The sequence below is a fragment of the Schistocerca cancellata genome, chromosome 2 (assembly GCF_023864275.1).
Source record: "Schistocerca cancellata isolate TAMUIC-IGC-003103 chromosome 2, iqSchCanc2.1, whole genome shotgun sequence".
In the NCBI taxonomy this organism is placed as follows: Eukaryota; Metazoa; Arthropoda; class Insecta; order Orthoptera; family Acrididae; genus Schistocerca; species Schistocerca cancellata.
In genome coordinates this window covers 28,226,705-28,247,490 of record NC_064627.1, presented here as the reverse complement: position 1 = coordinate 28,247,490, position 20,786 = coordinate 28,226,705, and the positions used below count along the sequence as shown (strand labels likewise).

The window sequence follows — 20,786 nt, the reverse complement described above, 5'->3', positions numbered from 1 at the left end:
TTACCTTCAGCCTACAAACTCTAGGGAAGAGTGTTTGGATGCCGCGAGAATTTTCGTAATGAGCTTTATCTTCCCAAACTATTTGTTGACTTTGGACGGAAAACACCTGGCTCTACACTGTCTACACAGCACTGGAAGCAGTTAATCCACATCCACCCGGCTATTCTGCATTTCAAGTTTAAGTGCTTGGCAGAGGGTTCATCGAACCACCTTCACAATAATGCTGTGTTATTCCACTCTCGAACAGCACGCTGAGAAATCGAACACTTACGTACTGATGTGCGAACTCTGATTTCCCTCATTTTATTATAATTATAGTTTCTCCTTATGTAGGTCTTTGCCAGCAAAATATTTTCGCATTTGGAGCGGTAGTTGGTGATCGAAATTTTGTGATAAGATCACGCCGCAACGAGAAACGCCTTTGATTTAATTATGTCCACTTCAAAAATTGTATCATGTACGTGGCACGCTCTCCAATATTGCTCGATAACGCAAATCGTGCTGCCCTTCTTTGTACTTTCTCGGCGTACTCCGTTAATCCTATCTGGTATGGATCCCACATCTCGTAGCAGTATTCTAAAAGAGGATGGACAAGCGTAGTATAGGCAGTCTCTTTAGTAGATCCGTTAAATCTTCTAAGTGTTCTGCCAATAAGACGCAGACCTTGCTTCTCCTTCCCCTCAACGTTTTCTATGTGTTCATAGCAAATTAAGTTACCGAAACTGTAATTACTAGGTTTTTAGTTTAATTTACTGCCTTTAGATTTGATTGATTTATCGTGTAACAGAAATTTGACGGATTCATTTTAGCGCTCATGTAGATGACTTCACACTTTTCGTTATTTACGGTCAGTTGCCAATTTTTACGCCATACAGGTATTTTATCTAAGCAGTTTTCCAATGGGTTTTGATCTTCTGATGACTTTATTAGACGATCAACGACAACACCATTTGCAAAAAACCTACGATGGCTGCTAACATTGTCTCCTAAATCGTTTATGTAGATAACAACAGAGAGCCTATAACACAATCTTTAGGAACGCTAGAAATCACTAATGTTTTACTCGAAGACTTTCCACCAGTTACTACGAACTGTGACTTCTCCAACAGAAAATTACGAATCCAGTCGCTTAACGGAGACGATATTCCATAAGCACGCAATTTGACTACAAGCCGCTTGTGAGGTAGGGTGTCAAAAGCCTTCCGTAAATCCAGAAATATTGAAACAATCTGAAATCCTCTGTCGGTAATACTCAACACTTGGTGTGGGTAAGGACGTAGTTGTCTTTCATAAGATCTAAGTTTTCTGAATCCGTATTGACTCTGTGTCAACAGACTGTTTCCTTCGAGGTAATTCATAATTTTCGAGCACAATATATGTTCCAAAATCCTGCTGCATATCAATGTTGATGATATGGGCCTGTAATTTAGTGGATTTCTCCTACTACCTTTCTGTCACCTTGGTGTGACATGTGTAACTTTCCTTGGGTACGGATCTTTCAGCCATAGACAGCACCTGGAGCCAGTTTGCAAAACTTATTTGATCTATAAGCACGATTTCAAGGCCGTTTTATTTTCCGTCGCTTCGGTACGCCAACGGCCCCGGCATTACTCCTGTTTCTCAACTAGCATTAGTCGATTGAATGAGGACCTTTTATTTCCTCTGGTTTACCTTTGATACTTACGGCTTGTGAGTATTTGTGAGGGACATTTTACAGTTATTCCGTTTCACTATGTCTTTACAATTCGCAGTATTAGCCAGCCACTACAAATTGTACGGTAAGTGGCATCATATCCAGTTTGGGTAGGTATGCTTACCTGCTCTAATTTCAACCATACTGCAACTGATCTTTCCATGTCTTCTGAGGACGCCCACTATTTCTTTCCCTTCATGTGTAATAGTTTATTAATTTAGGTATTCGATCATCTGATATCCTTTGAAAGTATTCATGCCATTTCTTTCTGTACTCCTGTGTTATCTGAAATATGCTTTTGAATTCCAGCTCATTGTTATTTTCACTATTCTTTTTCCGATTCCTGTGTTTGAAAGAGACATTTATGTCTTTTTCTTTAGGCCACTCGGCCGTACTCCTAACGCAACGACAAACTTGAATGAGTGCGAAAAACTGAAACTTTGGACAGTGAGACGTCGTAAGCAAAGCACCAAATGAAAATAACGGCGGATAAGTGCATTTCTTTCCGACTAGAATGATTGATTCCTGCGCACGGTACACCTGACTTTGCACTGATCTGTCCGCCCCCTTACACCTTCTTGCAACGGCCGCAAGTACCTAGTGCACACAGAAAGGTGCACCTTCTGACAGACTGCACGGACGCAACATCGTTATCATCACCACAATCATCACCATCTTCTCAGTACCAGCTACACCAGACCCGTCTCTGTTTCGTAATAATCAACTAAAGATATACTTTTCATTGTATTTTAATTGTTTTACTACGAAAAATATTCATGTTTATATTTTAACATCTGTTAGCTTAAGAGCACCCCAAGAATAGAGCGACAGCCTCTTCCCTCCCCCTTTACGTGGGAAGACTGAAATGAATAAATTAAAAACAGTGTTTATCCCATCGTACGGAAAGGACTCACGAGAGTGGAAGAGGTTTTACCCATTTCTGCCGCGCACATTGACTCATGAGTATAAGGCTCCATGCTTGAAAACTGATGGTTAGTCTGATGCGTGTGATAGATATCCTTGTTTTCTAAATGAAAATAAACATCATTACAGAGGAGTGAAATACAGATCCATCAGTATGCAATAAAGTCGGACGGTAACCATAATATTCGCAGTGTGGATCGTTCTGTCTTCATCACGTATCACCAGACATTCGATGACAAGTGACATCAGTGCTACGATAGCATGGAAATCTCACCTGTGCTGACTGGCCTAAAACTGTATATACTTTGGCAAAAAAGAAGAAAGTGTAATTCTGCGTCAGTGCAGGCTTTAATTTCATCCCCTGCGAGTTTCGACAGTGAATTCAACATCATGAGGGGGAAGAAATCTCTTACAGACTGCTTTTTTTTGCCAGCCGTTGTGGCAGAGCGGTTCTAGGCGCTTCAGTCCGGAACCGCGCGATTGCTACGGTCGCAGGTTCGAATTCTGCCTCGGGCATGGATGTGGGTGACGTCCATAGGTTAGTTAGGTTTAAGTAGTTCTACGTTCTAGGGGACTAATGGCCTCAGAAGTTACGTCCCATAGTGCTCAGAGCCATCTGAAACATTTTTTAACTGTTTTTGTTGGTAAGAACTGGTGATTTCCTCCAGCAGAATGCGATATAGCTGTGCGATTAGCTTACCATTTTGCGCTAGTTAAATCAGCTAGAGCGAATACGATTTTTCTGTGCCAAATAGTTTGAAAATACAAAACGTTCCTACGTTACAAGAAGAACGCCAAGTGTGCTGCACTGTGACGCGGTAAATCACTTTTTTCTTCCGGTGTCCCACAGTAACGTAATGTTGTGACCGCGATGCAATGAAATTAAATTTCATTCAAAGATTTAAAACTAACTACTTACGTCATTTGTTTACAGCCAACAAAGGATGAGTAAGGTGACAATATGCATTTGCAGTGTTGTCGTGGCAGACGTAGGATTTATATTTTCTTTTTCTCAAGAAGAGACCGATATTTAAATGAATGACAATGAACTTTACTTACTTAACAAGGATTGGAATATAAAATTCATCTACTTCTACATATTAGCATAAAAAACCGCGAGAGCCATTAAAATGCCACAGATACTGCCAAAGTAGAATTATGTTAGAAATGACTTCCTGGTGACGGTCGTTTAACCGTCTAAACGCTTTGAGTAAGAAATAAACATTGTAGCTGATGCAAAATTACCAGTGTTACGTAACAGTTCTCAAGAGGTAGTTTATATTATGTGAAATCTTTAGCTACACGCCCAAGACTATTAAGTGTGTGTTTTCCACTATGTTTTGTTTCAGGGAAAAAAGCACAGCACTGTTCAGATGCAAGGCGTATGACCTTCCTCTGCTATTCGATTTCCTGGAATCTGAAAACTCCATTGTCAAGAGTAACAACAGAGGATATTTATCGGGGGAGACAGTGTAAGCAGAGTCAACTGAAAAAGGCGGACAGGATTCGGTCGATACTCACTGCACATTGCTTTGTTTCGTGACTATCGTGCAGACAGCTAGCTGCATCTGCACAACTATAATCGAGTCAAAAGTATCTTAAAATTAAACTAGAATGTGTTTCAGAAAAATTCATTCGTCTTTCAGCGGACTGTATGATTTACATGAATGAAGATAAAAACTTAGGATAAATTGTAGCCAAAACATCGAGAGTACTCCGCTTCCGGAATAGGAGGTTGCTGTTAGGGCTCTCCGTGGCTCAACTCGCTCATTGCCTGATGACCGTCGAATCGAGGTGACAACAAGGCGCTTCGGATTCTTCGTTCCAATAGGTGCAAGCCAGTTACAGCCGTGCAGCGTTTTTTTTCTTTTTTTAGTTACGGACCGGGAAAGACTCTCTGTACGTGCTTCCGATTCCCACAACTTCCGGCGGAAAGCGACGACGCACACCATTAGCACTGAATGTTATAAATCCAGACAAATTCGCAAAAATACAGGATGAATTTGACTGTTGTCTGCCTGTTTGCCGTTCGTCCGGTGGAGAGAGCATTGAACATTGGTACATGGAACCTTTGGGGCTAAGCGTCAGTGTACTCTAATATGGTATGTGAATGCATGTAAAAAACATACTCTTGCAAAATCGGAGGATTGTCGTGATTATAACAATTTTGTAGTACTTTGTGTAAGAAAAAATTACTGCGATGCTTCTTCGTTCATTTACAAAATACGTTGATATGCCAAAACATTATGACCGCTGCCTGCCGAGAGGTTGAAAGCTATCTAATGGTGCAGAGCCCCTTGACGTGGTGTGGGAATTATATAAGCGAAGTAGAGGAGAATGAGGGATAATTCTAGCGACAATATGGACCGAAAATGTGGTAATCCACTGAGGTGAAGGAATTTCATACGACTGGCTGTTACGCTTCGCCGCTCTGGAACTAGCATTTCGGAAACGGCGAAGCTGGTCCCTGCTGGGGTACCACTGCCGGCAGCGTCTATGAGAAATGGTTGAAGAAAGCTGAAACCTCCACCAGGCGACAAGGTGTTGGACGTCCGCGCTCCATCACAGAAAACGGTGGTGAGGCTGGTCCTGTAAAACAGGACAGGTTGCCATTTGCAGCAGATCTGACGACAGGCTCCAGTGCTGGTGCAGGCACCCATGTTCCGGAGCACAGCGTTCACCACACTCTGCTGAACATTGGGTCACTCAAGTAGACGACCCTAATGACATCGTCAGTTACCGCTGCATTTTGCACAAGATAGTCGAGATCGTAACGCGTTATCTGGTCGGAAGAATCACATTTCCTGCTACACCGGATCGATAGTCGTGGCCATCCACCCGAACGGCTACTCCAAATACGCACTGCGCTACGCACGCAGGCCGACAGGGGCAGCTTTAGACATAAGGGACTTCACCTAGGCTTCCAAGCGAGCTGTGGTAGTATCTGAACGCAACACGACAGCTGTGAGCTACGTGGGCGTTAATGCGGACCATATGCATACTAAAAGGTATCAGATAGATTATATAATGGTAAGACAGAGATTTAGGAACCAGGTTTTAAATTGTAAGACATTTCCAGGGGCAGATGTGGACTCTGACCACAATCTATTGGTGATGACCTGTAGATTAAAACTGAAGAAACTGCAAAAAGGTGGGAATTTAAGGAGATGGGACCTGGATAAACTGAAAGAACCAGAGGTTGTACAGAGTTTCAGATAGAGCATAAGGGAACAATTGACAGGAATGGGGGAAAGAAATACAGTAGAAGAAGAATGGGTAGCTTTGAGGGATGAAGTAGTGAAGGCAGCAGAGGATCATGTAGGTAAAAAGACTAGGGCTAGTAGAAATCCTTGGGTAACAGAAGAAATATTGAATTTAATTGATGAAAAGAGAAAATATAAAAATGCAGTAAATGAAGCAGCCAAAAAGGAATACAAACGTCTCAAAAATGATATCGACAGGAAGTGCAAAATGGCTAAGCAGACATGGCTAGAGGACAAATGTAAGGATGTATAGGCCTATCTCACGAGGGGTAAGATGGATACTGCCTACAGGAAAATTAAAGAGACCTTTGGAGATAAGAGAACCACTTGTATGAACATCAAGAGCTCAGATGGAAACCCAGTTCTAAGCAAAGAAGGGAAAGCAGAGAGGTGGAAGGAGTATATAGAGGGTCTATACAAGGGCGATGCACTTGAGGACAATATTATGGAAATGGAAGAGGATGTAGATGAAGATGAAATGGGAGATACGATACTGCGTGAAGAGTTTGACAGAGCACTGAAAGACCTGAGTCGAAACAAGGCCCCGGGAGTAGACAACATTCCATTGGAACTACTGACGGCCTTGGGAGAGCCAGTCCTGACGAAACTCTACCATCTGGTGAGCAAGATGTATGAAACAGGAGAAATACCCTCAGACTTCAAGAAGAATATAATAATTCCAATCCCAAAGAAAGCAGGTGTTGACAGATGTGAAAATTACCGAACTATCAGTTTAATAAGCCACAGCTGCAAAATACTAACACGAATTCTTTACAGACGAATGGAAAAACTGGTAGAAGCTGACCTCGGGGAAGATCAGTTTGGATTCCGTAGAAATACTGGAACACGTGAGGCAACACTGACCTTACGACTTATCTTAGAAGAAAGATTAAGGAAAGGCAAACCTACGTTTCTAGCATTTGTAGACTTAGAGAAAGCTTTTGATAATGTTGACTGGAATACTCTTTTTCAAATTCTGAAGGTGGCAGGGGTAAAATACAGGGAGCGAAAGGCTATTTACAATTTGTACAGAAACCAGATGGCAGTTATAAGAGTCGAGGGACATGAAAGGGAAGCAGTGGTTAGGAAGGGAGTAAGACAGGGTTGTAGCCTCTCCCCGATGTTATTCAATCTGTATATTGAGCAAGCAGTAAAGGAAACAAAAGAAAAATTCGGAGTAGGTATTAAAATACATGGAGAAGAAATAAAAACGTTGAGGTTCGCCGATGACATTGTAATTCTTTCGGAGACAGCAAAGGACTTGGAAGAGCAGTTAAACGGAATGGATGGTGTCTTGAAGGGAGGATATAAGATGAACATCAACAAAAGCAAAACGAGGATAATGGAATGTAGTCGAGTTAAGTCGGGTGATGTTGAGGGTATTAGATTCGGAAATGAGACACTTAAAGTAGTAAAGGAATTTTGCTATTTGGGGAGCAAAATAACTGATGATGGTCGAAGTAGAGAGGATATAAAATGTAGACTGGCAATGGCAAGGAAAGCGTTTCTGAAGAAGAGAAATTTGTTAACATCGAGTATAGATTTAAGCGTCAGGAAGTCATTTCTGAAAGTATTTGTATGGAGTGTAGCCATGTATGGAAGTGAAACATGGACAGTAAATAGTTTGGACAAGAAGAGAATAGAAACTTTCGAAATGTGGTGCTATAGAAGAATGCTGAAGATTAGATGGGTAGATCACATAACTAATGAGGAAGTATTGAATAGGATTGGGGAGAAGAGAAGTTTGTGTCACAACTTGACCAGAAGAAGGGATCGGTTGGTAGGACATGTTCTGAGGCATCAAGGGATCACCAATTTAGTATTGGAGGACAGCGTGGAGGGTAGAAATTGTAGGGGGAGACCAAGAGATGAATACACTAAGCAGATTCAGAAGGATGTAGGTTGCAGTAGGTACTGAGAGATGAAGAAGCTTGCACAGGATAGAGTAGCATGGAGAGCTGCATCAAACCAGTCTCAGGACTGAAGACCACAACAACAACATGCATCCCTTCATGCTTTATATCTTCCCCGACGGCGCTGGCATCATTCAGCAGGATAATACCCCATGTCTTATGGCCAGAATAGTACTACAGTTTCGTGTGTTGGACACCGTAATCGCCTGGTGTGAGCCCACATCCGTGAGGATATCAAGAGCCAGCTCACTATCACCGAGTCATCACCACGTAACACCGTGGGAACTGAATGACCAGTGCGTAGACATGTGTTGCCACATTACTATGGAAACCCATCAGGGTGACTCGTGTACTTAAGAAGGGTAAAAGAACGGACACGAAAAATTACAGATCAATATTCGTAACATCGGTTTGCTGCAGAATTCTAGAACGTATTCTCACTTCGGGCATAATAAATTTCTTCAGACGGAAAAACTTCCGACCACAAATCAGCGCTGATTTCGAAAGAATCCCTCGTGCGAAACATGACTTGCCCTATTCTGACGGGATATGCTGCTAGTCATGGATGAAGGGCAACCGGTACATATCCCTAGATTTCCGAAAAGCGTTTGACAGCGTGCCCCACTTCAAACTATTAACGAAAGTGCAAGAATACTGAGTAGGATGACAGATATATGAGAGGCTCGAAGACTACTTCAGTAACACAACCCAGTATGCTGTGTCCGACGGCGGGAGTTTGTCAGAGATTAGAGCATCGTCAGGAATAACCCAGGGAATTGTCATGGTACAGCTCTTATTTTCTGAACACAAAAACGATCTGATGGACAAGGTAAGCAGCAATCTGTCGCTGTTTGCTGCTGATGCTGTGTTGTACGGGACGGTGTTATAGTTGAATGAGTGTAGGAGGATACAAGATGATTTAGACAAGATTTCTAATTGGTGTAATGAATGTGAGCTCGCTCTAAATGTAACTTAATGCAGATGAATAGGGAAAACGATCCCTTAATGACCGAATATGACCGAATACAGCATCAGTAGTGCGCTTTTCGACACAGTAACGTCATTAAGCGTAAGCACTGTAGTAGCGAAGGCAAAAGATCGACTTCAATTTGTTGGCAGTAATATAGGAACATATGGTTCACTGGTAAAGTAGACCGCGTATATCATACTAGGGCGCCCCACTGTCGAGTACTGTTCGAGTCTTTGGGATCCCCACCCGGTCGTATTAAAGAAAGACATGGAGCCAATTCAGAGACGGGCTGCTAGATTTGATAGTAGTAGGCATGACCAACAAGCAATTGCTACGGAGATGCTTCAGCAACTTAAATGGGAATCCCTGGATTGAAAACAACTTCCTTTTCGTGGAACACTTTCGTTCGAAAAAGTTTAGAGAACCTGAGAAGTTGAGTGCAAAACGATTCTACTGTCGCTAACGTACATTTCGCTTAGCGAACGCTAAGATAAAACACGAGAAATTAGAGCCTGTATAGAGCGATACAACGGCAGTGGTTCCCTCGCTCAATTTGCGAGTAGAAGAGAGAAGGAAATGACTATAATGAGATTTTCACTCTGCAGCGGAGTGTGCGCTGATATGAAACTACCTGGCAGATTAAAACTGTGTGCCTGACCGAGACTCGAACTCGGGACCTTTGCCTTTCTCGGTCAAGCACTCTACCAACCTTTTTTTTTTTTTTTTTTTTACATTGTGTTCGTTTTTGATCGTTGTGTTTGGTCACTGCGGACGTCGCAAGACATCCTGTTCAAGTTCGGTGGTTGATCTTTCCACTCAGTTTTTCATTACAGAACGTTTCGAATTCAAGTCTCGCAGAATAGCTACTATACTGTCTTCCAAAAATGAACTAGCACACTATCAAGGAGAGAGTCTCAAAGGTTTGGCTCATCAGCATCGCGTACTGCGAAAAAGATTCGCCTGTTTGGTACACCCTGCTTTGCTGTATTACCACATTTAACATTCCATTTATCAGTATCGAGTATTGCGAAAAACGATAAGCCTTTTTGGTACACCCTGCTTTGCTATATTTCCACATTTGACTTTCCGTTCATCAGTATCGAGTATTGTCGAAAGGGATAAGCTTCTTTGGTACACGCTGCTTTGGTGTATTTGCACATTTGACATTCCGTTCATTAGCATCGAATATTGTGAAAAAGAATAAGCCTATTTGGTACACCCTACTTTGCTGTACTTCTATATTTGATATTCCGGAAGGAAAAATAACTTGAAATGCGTAGGCTATAATGGAAGTCTTCCGAAGTGTTCTCGTACTGACACTGACATTGTTGCAAAGTGGTGTTTTACTGAACGCTCTTTGCCCGTGTTCCATTGAATGCGCATACTTGCGATAATTCAGTGGGTGGGTAGTCCCATGAGAGATTGTATATGTCTCTGTGACTCCTTTTGCGGAATTACCAGTTGGCTTACCTTGGCGGCGGCCTCAGAGCCGGCGTAGAGCCTCCGCATGAGCTGCAGGGTCTCCGGCAGGTAGCAGGGCGTGTAGTTGGTCCAGCCCTGAGGGGACGAAGGGTCGCGGCCCTCCCACCGACCTTCCAGCGAGCACCGCCGCACGGCGAACTCTGCAACGAAAACATTACACTGCGAATGGAAAGGTCACATGTGACATTAATTAGCGAGGGGCACTAGGGTCGTTAACGAAGCGTCTGCAACATTACCCACCAGTATTAATAAAAGTTCCCTTCCTGTATGACTTGCTACGACTATTACACTTTTTTATTTTATTTATTGACCTTTAACTTATGCCAAGTAATTCCTCCGTATTGAATACACATTTGATTCACTTGTGGCAAGCGCTTACTACACTGCCGGCCATTAAAATTACACCAGAAAGGATAGTAAATAACTAAATTTTACCAACTGAGCAGTACCCGCGTAGGGTGTCCTAAGAGGAATGGTCTATATTCAGGGATATGACAGAAACGTTGAGCTCTAAGATGCATACGTTAGCAGTTATGACCACTTGTTTATCTTCGATACTGTGAAGCACTTCTCTTCTATGCCATGCTCTTTGCTTTCCATACTGTAACAGTTGCTAGTACGGGCCAAAAGAAGAAAAAAATATACAGTAAACATGGGCTGTAAATCTCATGCCTTCAGGGCGATGAGTTCTTGTTCATCTTCATTGCAGTAAAACACTTCTCTTGTACCAAAGAAGTGCTCACAGCTCACAGACAAATAGGTAAAACAGAATATCTTGCTGCAGGAGTTCGCAAAGTATGGTTTTTCACTTTTGAGTTTCGCTAGGTAAGAAATGTGGAAGTGTTGAATTATGTGTGTTCACTGGTCAGTGCGAAGTAGACGTCTCCCAAAGGATAAGTCAATCGAGGGTAGATCTTAGATAATTAAATGGTGTCTTTTGGAGTTTGCACATAGCCAGACGAACAAAGAAAATAGTGATATATGCTGTGATTGAAAGCATTCTAACATATGGGTTAAATTTTTGGACACTGAACGAGAGACAAAGGGGGGAAATGAAGCTACCCAAGTGGATGGGTTACGGCGTAGCACGAGAGCGACCTCCTTGGATCAACTGAGGAATGAATGGATGCGGTGAAACCAATTACGTAGAGGACTGACGCTCGAGCACTGAGATGTTATGGACAAGGACGGATGGAGGGACAAACAATGATAGCGTTGGTCGCTCAATTGGTTTCCGCCAAGGAGAAGAAGCTATTGGAGGCCGAAGACAATTTGGAGGGAACTGTAGTCAAAGTCATGGAAGGGAAAGGTCTGGCGGAAGAAGACTGGCGGCGTGGAAGTCTGTGGCATCTGAGGACAGTGAAGTTTGGCGTCATGGAAGTTTGTGGAATCTGACGACAGGTAATTCTGGTAAGTGGGAATGTCTGCTAAAGTAAACCATGCAAGTTAGTTTACCAGACAATCATCTTTTTTTTCGGTTGTATTACCTCGTCTTAAAAAAGGAAACCAAAGAGATTGCTATAGATGACATTCGTTTCACAGTATCGTAGATAAAGAAGTGTCCATAGCTCTTACGGTATGTATTTTAAAGCCCATATTTACTACACTTTCTTGGTTTGAAGATCATTCATGAGATATCCCTGAATAATAAGCATTCTTGCCGGGAAATGCTGTGTATTACTAAACGACCGAAATAGTTGCACATATTTCATACAGTTAATGGCGAATTTAAAAAATTTAAATCTAATCTTAATCTACTGAAAAGAGATATAGTCTTCCGTTACAGGTTTAACAGATTAAGTCCATTCTTAAAGTTGATACTGTGTATGTCTCTTATGACAGTGCAACTGACTGCGTGGAAATTACCCAGACTACATTCATCAAGTATTTGAGAACGTGTACACTAAGAGACTTCTAACAATTTTTACACATTGTTTCAAATATTTTGCGAAAGATTTGCCTGCTGTGTTCGCATAAAATAATGAAATGAGGGAAGTTCATCATCACGCATGATGTTCTTCATTTATTACTTATTGACTACTAGCCCTATTTGCCGTATGTTTAGCACACAGTATCAACACATACCACTGAATGATCTGTAAAACAGCATATTCCTGTGACAGATATTTAACGAAATACGATGTCATAAAAATTGTGATGTGTGAAAGTGTAGCTTTTCTTAAAATGGAACGCAAATTACCCAGACTTTACTCATCTCATGTTTGATAATGAGAGCAATAGCGAGTATTTAGAAAATATAAAGATATTATCACTTTCTTGGTTTACCAGTTCTGGTTTTGACTTTGTCAAGGTGCAAGGTGCGGAGCACCTGTAGACAACCGGCGGTGCAATTCATTTGAGTCCGACCCCTGGAAGAAGCTCGTGGGAGAGCGTGGCGCCCGCGCTGTACTGCACCTGTGACGCATTTTCGGATACTTGCCATTCTACTGTGTATACTTCCTCAGTTTATCTTCTGAATAATACAGCCTATGTACGTTACGTTCAAGCGTTTTAGACGTTTAAACTTTTTAAAATAAACAAAGAAATGATGATTAATTTATTTTGTGTTACAGAAACAACCCATGGCTATGCGACCACTCATTAAAAGTACTTTTGGACCAATATTTCAAAACAATGCTTGCTAATAGTGTTTGTGGGTATTAAACCACTAAAGTTCAATCGCTATAATGAGCTGGCTCTGGATAAAAATTTCAAGCTACTTCCAACTGCTTGTTGGCTAGGGTTTGTCTGTCTCATTGCTGATTTTTTTCTTGTTCTTTCTCCTATTAACAAAAATAAATAATTCTTCCCCGTCATATACGTATTAGAACATTGCAGCTTTTGAATTTATAGGTATTATAAAAAGAATCAGCTGCAACCAGTTACTTTTATAGACGCTTATTTTTCCATGATGACATTTCAAGATGCTTAGCAACTTGCCTTCAGATGTTTACCTTTATTTACGGGTCGTCACCATTATTTCTTTACTGACAACGTTGCATAATTTTGCAATTATGTAAAGAATCACTGGAAACATCTGCTGATGAGGTGAACATACAATGAAAGTAAACTGAAAAACGCGAGTTTTGAGATATAATTTATTGGCGTGGCGCTTCGGAAAAAGGAGTGGCAATCGCATCGATGCGTTATACCACATACAGTAACGTCACGGGCGCTGTGGTTCTGACTTGATGCACTACGGGCGCCGCGGTCGCTTCACGTGACTAACCACCCGCAAGTCAATCAGGCCCACGGGTCCCCGAAAGCTGCCCATGCCTGGTGCGGCATTTAGTACACAGAGGTGTCACCTGTGGCAGCAGCAGCGGCCCCAAGTCACCTGGGCATCGAGTCGCACTGGTTTCTGAGCTAGGATGACAGGTACGGGCACGTCACTCCATGCTGCTACTTCTCTGTGTTGGCTGGCGATTAGCGGAGTCCCAGTTTCCAGATGTTTCCAGTCACCGATACATCTGGAGGACGTGATAGCCGGTGAAGCAGTCGAAGATCCTCTGTATCGGGGTACGTCAGGACAGTACGATCGGCTTACTGTCTTCCATTTACTTGCTGGAAAACAACGTCGCGGTGACCTCAAATTGTTAAAACGGCTCTGAGCACTATGCGACTTAACTTCTGCGGTCATCAGTCGCCTAGAACTTAGAAATAATTAAACCTAATTAGCCTAAGGACATCACACACATCCATGCCCGAGGCAGGATTCGAACCTGCGACCGTAGCGGTCGCTCGGCTGCAGACTCTAGCGCCTAGAAAGTCTTTTCGGGTTTGCTGCCGGATCCTAAAATCAACTTGACTCGATATTTCAGCGATCCAGCTGTTCGCCATCTTCAGGAAATGCTGCTTTTGCTGATGAGTCCGGCTGAGAACTGACGCAAGATTGCAATTCGACACTTGCCAACAAATGGACTGAGGACAGATGATGAGTACTTTGCCAGGTTATAAGTGGGTGTGAGCACCATATATCCAGTTCGGTGGATTTTATTCGACGATTGGGATCTTTGAAGTTGAGTCCTTCAGATCTGTTAATGAGTTTCGATGTGGTATCCCTATTTACACGAGTTCCTCTGGAAGAGTCCCTTAGCTTGATCAGTGAAACACTGGATGAAGAGCTGGTGAAGCTTTGTCGTCATGTGCTGACCTCCACGTATTTTTTATTTAACGGTAACATTTTTGAACAGAATGACGGAGTGGCTATGGGTAGTCCTTTGTCACCCATAGTCGCCAATTTATTTATGGAGGTCTTCGAGACCATGGCACTGAGGACTTCAGCTTTGCAATCAACGTGCTTCTGGAGATACGTGGACGATACATTCTTCGTCTGGCCGCATGGACGTGATGCTCTTAACAGATTTTTGGACCACTTCAACTGTCTTCATCCCCATATCAAATTTATAATGGAGGTTGAAAATGATGGGATGCTTCCATTTGTAGACGTAATGGTTTATAAAAAACCAGATGGAACTTTGGGACACAGTGTTCACCGAAAGCCGACACATACAGATTGGTATCAGCACCCTAAGAGTTTTCATCCACCACACCAACGTAGTGGCGTCCTTAGGACTTTGGTACGGAGAGCATATGCCATTTCCGACGCAGACAGCTTAACCCAAGAACTTGAGCATTTGATGACTGTTTTTAAGGAAAATGGATATACCGAGATACAGATTCGTCGGGCTATGGAATTTGGACCATCTCCGGAGGCGTACGAAGAGGAACATAGGTCTGTGGCCTTTCTTCCTTATGCTGGAGGCTTATCGTTTAAGATTGGACGAATTTTAAGGAATTTTAACATTAAGAGTGTGTTCCGTCCACCTTCTAAGATTAGGGCTCTTCTCGGCTCTGTGAAGGATGATTTGGGACTTAGGAAACCCGGAGTGTATAAAATCCCGTGTCAATGTGGGAAAGCTTACGTTGGCCGTTCTATTCGCACAGTGCATGACAGGTGTGTGGAACATCGCCGTCACACGAGGCTACAACAGCCGGAAAAATCGGCCGTAGCAGAACACTGCCTAAATGAGGGACACAAAATGAAATTTGAGGAAACTGTTGTGATTGCCAACATTTCCGGTTTTTGGGATAGTGTCTATAAAGAGGCGATTGAAATTAGGTTGGCTGATAATTTTATCAACAGAGACAATGGGTTTCCACTTAGCAAAACGTGGAATCCCGTATTATCTCGCATCAAAACTGAACGTTCTTCGGTTCGGCATGGATTGCGATATATCGCTGCCAGCAATGTTTCACCAAGGGCGGCGCCACCTCCCTGTTTTGTAAGGCAGAAACCGTGATGGGCGGCGCATGCGCCGTGTACTGAACGGTGGTCTATATAGGACGTCGAATTGCAATCTTGCGTCAGTTCTCAGCGGGACTCATCAGCAGAAGCAGCATCTCCTGAAGATGGCGAACAGTTGGATCGCCGAAATATCGAGTCAAGTTGATTTTAGGATCCGGCAGCAAACCCGAAAAGACCTACAAGACTTATTACGCCGGGAAAGCCTACGTAATCACATCTAGCGCCTAGATCCGCACGGCCACTCCGGCCGGCGCGGTGACCTCAAGATGCAGTACAGCAACCAGACTTGAGACTTCAAAAACTTAACGGCTGCTGTTACCCCAGAGATTCATAGAAAGGGTCTTCTAGACCCGGCAATCTTTCATTTTCTCACTAAATCATGTTGAAATTTGTTTGTTTCAGATCATATGCTTTGTAATCCTTGGGAATACAACTGACTTTCTTCTAAAAAAACTTTATTTGTAGCTTGTCAAATAAATTATTTTATATTATCAATTTTGTAATCCCACAGGTGTAACACATATCAGGGGTTATTTAGAATCTTTAGCGAATCAGCAATCTTTACAGCAGTTTATTTAACCTTTACTTCACCGGCGTTTTAAAGAAACTAGGTTACAGGCAACACATACTTTCTTGAGGGGTCAGAAGTATTATGAAAGTTGGAAGTTAGAGCACTCAGTTAAAAGTTAGTGTATTTTTCAATGCCAGAATGATATCATGTTAACATGTTTTGTTTCATAAACAGAATAAGTACGTAAGATACCAAGCTACAGACAACGAACAAAAGGACTTCATCAGGTGTCACCAAAAGTGACCGAAATTTGGAAGCAGCTGAATAGCTTCAAGACGAAGCCCTCTCTTATCAAGCACGTAGCACAGATTCAGACACTGATGGGCGCCAGGATAACTAACCCAAGTCCTCTAGCATTCCAAATGAAACAAGCAGTGAAGCATTACATGCTACACACTACAGAATTACTGATTTCGTTATTGGACATATTGTTACTCAATTGAATAAATTATTGCTGTCAATAAGAAGAAAAAGAGTACGTAACATTATGAAAATTCAGATAGTATAACAATCCAAAAAACGAATTCTACTCGAAACGAAATTTTCCTCATCCAGAGGTATTTTAGAATCATCAGTTTCGTCTGAAATACAATCTGACAATTGCAAGTCAGCATGAACCCGTGGTCTAGGGTACCGTCTTTCATTACTGATCTAAATGTCCTCGTTCCCGGTTAGAGCCCCACCGCCGCTTAAATTCTGAATAAAAACCATCAGCAATGGCGGCCGAAAACTTCAGGCATAAGAAATCGCCCTCATTCAGCCAACGTCCTTGTCAAAGGTGGTGGAGGTACGAATAGAGGTTCAGTGTACCCTCTTGTCCTTAGGATGGGAAGCTGCCCCTAAAGGCGGAAGAATCAGCAATGATCAACGGCATGAGGACGCAGAAGACAGCGGAAACCACTGCATTGAAGGCAAGTGACGTGTATCCACAGGACATGTGGCCTGTAACTGAGAAATTGTCATGATGATCTCTCCAATGGCAACAGATTCTGGTCTAGTCCTTCATTCGGATCTTGTATTCTGGTCAAACGACAGAGTGATGTAGATGAGTGTTTAGTAACTGGACACTTGTTCGGGAGAACGACTGTTCAAACCCGCCTCCAGCCATCCTGATTAAGGTTTTCTGTTATTTCCCTAAACCGCTTCAAGCAAATGCCGGGATGGTTCCTTTGAAAAGGCACGGTCGTCTTCCTTCCCCATCGTTTTCTAATCCGATGGGACCGATGAGCTTGTTGTTTGGTCCCCTCCCCAAAATCAACCAACCAATCAATCAAAAGAGTATAGGATGATATCAACAGCTGCAGAAAATGGTGTAACGGGACTAGGATACGGGAGTACGACAGAGAGTGGGATACTACGAAAATTCCAGTGATAGGGTTGTTCTCATCAGAATCGACGGCAGACCAATATCGACAACAATATTTGGGTTCTGCACGCCGACGTCGCAAGCATGGGATGAAGAAATAGAGAAAGTACATGAGGGCATTGGAGATGAAAATCTAATAGTCATGGGGAATTGGAATATGGTTGGAGGGGAACGAGCAGAAGAAAGGTTTAGAGTAGAATATGGGCTTGGTAATAGAGACGAGGGACGAGAAAGGCTAATTGAGTTCTGCAATAAATTTTAGCTAGTAATAGCGAATAGTCTATCCAAGAATAACAAGAGAAGGTGGTATACTTAGAAACGGCTGCAAAACACGGCAAGATTTCAGGCAGAGATTCCGAAATCAGATATTGGATTGTAAGGCGTACCCAGGAGTAGATATACTCTCAGGTCGCAATATACACTCCTGGAAATGGAAATAAGAACACATTAACACCGGTGTGTCAGACCCACCATACTTGCTCCGGACACTGCGAGAGGGCTGTACAAGCAATGATCACACGCACGGCACAGCGGACACACCAGGAACCGCGGTGTTGGCCGTCGAATGGCGCTAGCTGCGCAGCATTTGTGCACCGCCGCCGTCAGTGTCAGCCAGTTTGCCGTGGCATACGGAGCTCCATCGCAGTCTTTAACACTGGTAGCATGCCGCGACAGGTGGACGTGAACCGTATGTGCAGTTGACGGACTTTGAGCGAGGGCGTATAGTGGGCATGCGGGAGGCCGGGTGGACGTACCGCCGAATTGCTCAACACGTGGGGCGTGAAATCTCCACAGTACATCGATGTTGTCGCCAGTGGTCGGCGGAAGGTGCACGTGCCCGTTGACCTGGGACCGGACCGCAGCGACGCACGGATGCACGCCAAGACCGTAGGATCCTACGCAGTGCCGTAGGGGACCGCACCGCCACTTCCCAGCAAATTAGGGACACTGTTGCTCCTGGGGTATCGGCGAGGACCATTCGCAACCGTCTCCATGAAGCTGGGCTACGGTCCCGCACACCGTTAGGCCGTCTTCCGCTCACGCCCCAACATCGTGCAGCCCGCCTCCAGTGGTGTCGCGACAGGCGTGAATGGAGGGACGAATGGAGACGTGTCGTCTTCAGCGATGAGAGTCGCTTTTGCCTTGGTGCCAATGATGGTCGTATGCGTGTTTGGCGCCGTGCAGGTGAGCGCCACAATCAGGACTGCATACGACCGAGGCACACAGGGCCAACACCCGGCATCATGGTGTGGGGAGCGATCTCCTACACTGGCCGTACACCACTGGTGATCGTCGAGGGGACACTGAATAGTGCACGGTACATCCAAACCGTCATCGAACCCATCGTTCTACCATTCCTAGACCGGCAAGGGAACTTGCTGTTCCAACAGGACAATGCACGTCCGCATGTATCCCGTGCCACCCAACGTGCTCTAGAAGGTGTAAGTCAACTACCCTGGCCAGCAAGATCTCCGGATCTGTCCCCCATTGAGCATGTTTGGGACTGGATGAAGCGTCGTCTCACGCGGTCTGCCACGGATTGCGGGGCTCCTCCCCCATAAGGTTCGAGTCCTCCCTCGGGCATGGGTGTGTGTGTTGTTCTTAGCATTAGTTAGTTTAACTAGTGTGTAGAACTGGGGATCGATGAACTCAGCAGTTTGATCCTTAGGAATTCACACACATTTGAACATTTTTGATCGATGAAAGAAGGAAGCAAGTAGATGTGCAGGGAAATTCAGGAAGACAGAAATAGAAGTCAATTAGGAACGGAATAAAAAGGAAGTGCAGGGAAGCTAACGAAAAATGGCTCCAAGAGAAACGAGAAGAAATCGGAAAAGAAGTGATCGTGGGAACAACAGCTTCTGCATATAGAGAAATCAAAACAACTTTCGCTGAAATTAAAAGCATGGAGGCGGAGGGGGGGGGGGGCGGGGACGTTAGGAGTTCATTGTAACTTCCACTGTTATATGCAAATGATAGGGCGGATAGATGGAAAGAGAGCATTCAAGGCAAGTTTTGTCTGATGACGTGATAGAAGAAGAAACAGGAGTCGACAGGGAACAGAGAGGACCATATATTAGAATCAGAATATAAAAGAGCTTTGAAAAACTTAAGATCAAATAAAGCAGAAGGAAAAAAGAAAATTCCATCAGAATTTCTAAAATCTTTTGGGAAGTTGGTTGGTTGGTTGTTTGGGGAAGGAGACCAGACAGCGAGGTCATCGGTCTCATCGGACTAAGGAAGGACGGGGAAGGAAGTCGGCCGTGCCCTTTCACAGGAACCATCCCGGCATTTGCCTGGAGCGATTTAGGGAAATCACGGAAAACCTAAATCAGGATGGCCGGACGCGGGATTGAACCATCGTCCTCCCGAATGCGAGTCCAGTGTGCTAGCCACTGCGCCACCTCGCTCGGTTTGTGGGAAGTGGGAACGAAACGACTGTTCACGTGGGTCAGCAGAATGTATGATACTGACAATATACCATCAGACCTTCGGAAAAATATCATTCGCACAACTCCGAGGCCTGCAATAGCTCACAAGTGCGAGAACTATAGTAGAAACATGTTAACAGCCGATGCATCCAAGTTAATGTCAAGAATAATATAGGGAAGATTGTAAAAGAAAATTGTTGGCATGTTAGACTACGGTCTTCTTTTTGGGAGAGGTAAAGATACCAGAGACTCAATCCTGACGTTGCGGTCGATAATGGAAGCCAGACTAAAGACAAATTAAGACAAATGCATCGGATTTGTCGATCTGGAAAAAGCGTTTGACAACGTCAAATGCAACAAGATGTTTGATATTCTAAGAAATAAACTGCGGGATAAGCTATAGGAAGAGATGGGTGATATACAACAGGTACAAAAGAGCCAGCAGGGAATAATAAGAGTGGAAGACTAAGAACGACGTGCTCGGATCAAGAAAGGTGTAACACAGAGGTGTAGTCTTGCGCTCCTAGTTCAGTCAATACATCGAAGAAGCAATGATGGAAATAAAAGAAAGTTCAACACTTTAATTAAAATTCAAGGTGAAAGGATACTAATGAGTACAGAATAGGGAATGATAGTAAATCGAAGAGAGACGTAAGTAATGAGAATAAGCAGAAATGAAAACGGCTATAAACGTAACATCAGGATTGATGGTCTGCAAGTAGATGGTGGTAAGAAAGTCTGCCGCCTAGGTAGTAGAATAAGTTATGGTAGATGGAGCAAGGAGGACATAAAAAACACACTAGCAGTAACGATAAAGGCATTCCTGGCCGAGAGGAGTCTGGTAGTATCAAACATAGCTCTTAA

General features: G+C 43.4%; 1 protein-coding gene across 1 annotated transcript in view; it reads right to left on the bottom strand.

Annotated features, from left to right (window-relative positions):
• LOC126150401 (PDF receptor-like) overlaps positions 1 to 20,786 on the bottom strand; it is a 452,937-nt gene that overhangs the window by 178,809 nt on the left and 253,342 nt on the right. The window contains exon 4 of the mRNA XM_049915875.1: positions 10,234 to 10,385. Within this exon, the coding sequence (XP_049771832.1) occupies positions 10,234 to 10,385 (152 nt within the window). The remainder of the gene's footprint in view (positions 1 to 10,233; positions 10,386 to 20,786) is intronic.